General features: G+C 50.1%; 1 protein-coding gene across 1 annotated transcript; it reads right to left on the bottom strand.

Moving 5' to 3' along the window:
• Positions 1–1,429: 1,429 nt before the first annotated feature.
• Positions 1,430–2,469, bottom strand: LOC117838683 (mitochondrial import inner membrane translocase subunit TIM23-2). Its single transcript, XM_034718807.2, has one exon. It carries the CDS (start codon positions 2,323–2,325, stop codon positions 1,750–1,752), a length of 576 nt encoding a protein of 191 aa, XP_034574698.1. The 5' UTR covers positions 2,326–2,469; the 3' UTR covers positions 1,430–1,749.
• Positions 2,470–2,906: the final 437 nt, after the last annotated feature.

Here is a 2,906-nt window from a genome sequence, read left to right as displayed (position 1 = left end):
TCACAGGCCATGACTAAGCAGCAGACCTCAACATTTACTTGCTTAAGCAGTGCGATCGTTTCATTAAGAAACCAACAGCAATGTACGACTATGCAACCTAGGTGTAATGGCGATGGCGATGGCGATGGCGACAACTACTTGCAGGCATACAGAGACCAACTTTCAGAATGAGCTTGGAGGCAGGAGGCGTACAGAGATCAACTGCCAATCTGAAATCAACCAGTCCACACGAGGCGAAGACAAACTGGTGCAATGAAATACATCAACCGCGGCACAGTTCTACTGCCTCAGATTATGTTAATCCCTTCGCTGCAACTTATAATGTGTCACATCAGCGCGGCGACGACAAGAAGCCATCAACGCAAAGTCAGTCAGTTGTCGAAAAACAAAGTATTCAAATCAGTATAGACAGAAGTTATCACTCATTTCAGTGGTGAATACATCTAGCACTAAATTGGGGACACAGGAAGTTGAAAATACAAAGAAACATGGACAACAACCATGACCATGGAGCTCCAGTGCAAGCACTGTAGTTGCGGCAGCCATACAACATGTAATCAGTATTTCGGTAGGTTAATGGGTGATGAACAAGAAATATGATGGTTTAAACAGGGTGATGCTGAGATTGTGCATAAAGGTCTTATGCAACAGCAGCTTACAGATCAAGCCCAATCCAATGGGTTTCTCAAATCGTGACAAGAATGTAATGGTCAGCGAATGGGTTTCTCAAATCGTGACAAGAATGTAATGGTCAGCGAGAGATACGACTGATATGATATATCATGCTCCCTCCATTCCACAAAGATTGTTCGTTTAACCTTCAAAACTTATCCCACAAAAAGTGTCCATATAACTTTCAGACAATCCAACAAAAACCCTCATAGTACCTTCTAACCTTTATAGTACCTTCTAGCCCAGTTAACGAATCGATCATTTACTCCCACCATCAATGCCCAAGCCGCTAAACAAGGAAGGTTAATAGATCCGACAATTACTACAAGCGTGCATGCATAATTAATTCTACTCGGTAATCCATCCGATTAAGAAGAGTTATTAGGGGTACTTTAGACTTTTAGTATTACTACTATCTTGTCTAAAATTTCCTAAACGAACAGTCTCTGTGGGACGGAGGGAGTATGAAACATCACATCACTGTTTCATAATATTCAGTCAGAGCATCATGATGTATTTGCAAGTGTAATGAGGATGGTAAAGATCCGAAATGAACCCCAAAAAAATAAGGATCATAGTTATCAACGAGTCACTTCAGAATGATATCCTGTGACCTGAATGTCTTGCTACCAAACTGTGCACGAACTCATGTACAACATTTGGGTTTCTTAAACATTCACTCACAGATCAAAACAGACCTTTCTCACAAGCAATTGTTATGCAAACCATTTCATCATGAGAGAAACAAAAGCAGTGATTAGCAAGACTACACTACACTGAAAATTAGATTTCACAATGTCATGGGTTCTCCAGCATAATGCAAATGCAGTATTATTGTGTCGATACCAGCTAGCTAGTGTTACATTGCAAGGCAGACCAAAAATTTCCTGATCAGGTCCGATCAGATCGTTCACATATCATTACAGCATATGGCTGTCAATATATAGGAATGTTGAGAAGAACATGACTCTTCTCAAATATTAACCAGCAGAACAAGAAACGAAGACTTGACATCCTCGCGACGAATTGATTGATTGGGTGATTCGATCACAGCAGAGAGAGTACCGTACGGACACATCAGAGGGCGGGCACGTATCTCTTGCCGACCTGCTTGGCGGCCGCGGCGGCGCCGGCGAGAACCCCTCCGACGGCCCCCGCGACAACGGCTGACCGCGGCCCGTTGGCGGCCCGGAAGAGCGCCCCGGTGCCTAGCCCTGCCGCGACGCTGTTGATCCAGTCGTCGCGGTCGCGGGCGGCGACCATGGCGCTCTCGATCCCGGCGTACATCAGGCCTATGACCCCGAGCGTGTTGCCGACGCGGCGGCCTGAGCTCCCGCAGGAGTTGAGGACGCGGTTGGCCCGGATCTTGGCGGGCTCCCCCGGCTCCGCTCCCCGCGCGGCGTTGCGGAGGCCCAGCGCGGCCCCCGCCACGGCGCCGCCGAGGTAGCCGATGCCGGTGTAGTAGGTGAGGTTCTCGCCCCAGGAGCGGCGCTGCGCGATGGCCTCCTCCTGGAAGAGGAACTCCGGGGAGGTGGGCAGGTCGTAGAGCTGCTTGTAGGGGATGTTGAGGTCCTGGTACGGGTTGTAGAGGCGGCGGCCGGAGTCATCCCGGCGGTCGTCGGATCCCGACGGGTACAGCCGCGGATCGGCCATGGCGTGATCCGGCGGCGGCGGCGGCGGCGTGGGAGGCAAGAAAGAAATGGGAGGAGGGTTTGGGTCGCGCACGGCACGGGAGATGGCCGGCCTCGCCGCGTATATTCTGTGCGGGCTATATTTGCGAAAATGTGCCCGTCGCGTCTGATATTTTTGAACCGCCGACGAAAATGGACGGAGAACCTCGACGAAGGCTCGAGGCCGCCGTCGTTGCAAGTACGGGCCGGGCTTTTCAGAATCTTCACAGCCGAGGTCGCACCGCGCGAGCAGTCAGAATGGGCTACACCGGCCCGTTCATTTGCGGTTCAGAATGGGCCTACTTGGCGAGCAGGCAGGCCTCACCGGTGCGGATTGATCGACAGCCCAATATTGCAAATCGGCCATTAAGAGATGCGGCCCGTTAGTGCGCCTGCTCTGCCTGCCGTGGCGCGGAATAATTTTGACCGCTTCCGAAATTCTTGTTCCTCCCCTGCCACTACTTCAATTTTACAATTCCCTCATTGCTATTACCGTCCAATACCTGTTAAGTTGCTGTTAACTTCAGTGAAAAAATAATTATACGTCCAATGACTGTTAAGTTG

Source organism: Setaria viridis, chromosome 9, assembly GCF_005286985.2.
Source record: "Setaria viridis chromosome 9, Setaria_viridis_v4.0, whole genome shotgun sequence".
Taxonomy (NCBI): domain Eukaryota; kingdom Viridiplantae; phylum Streptophyta; class Magnoliopsida; order Poales; family Poaceae; genus Setaria; species Setaria viridis.
Note: the sequence above shows the minus strand (reverse complement) of the source record. Positions and strands in the feature narration are given on the sequence as shown.

Bases quoted from the DNA above. Each gene is read 5' to 3' on its own strand.
- LOC117838683 (XM_034718807.2), bottom strand. From the start codon at position 2,325: ATGGCCGATCCGCGGCTGTACCCGTCGGGATCCGACGACCGCCGGGAT.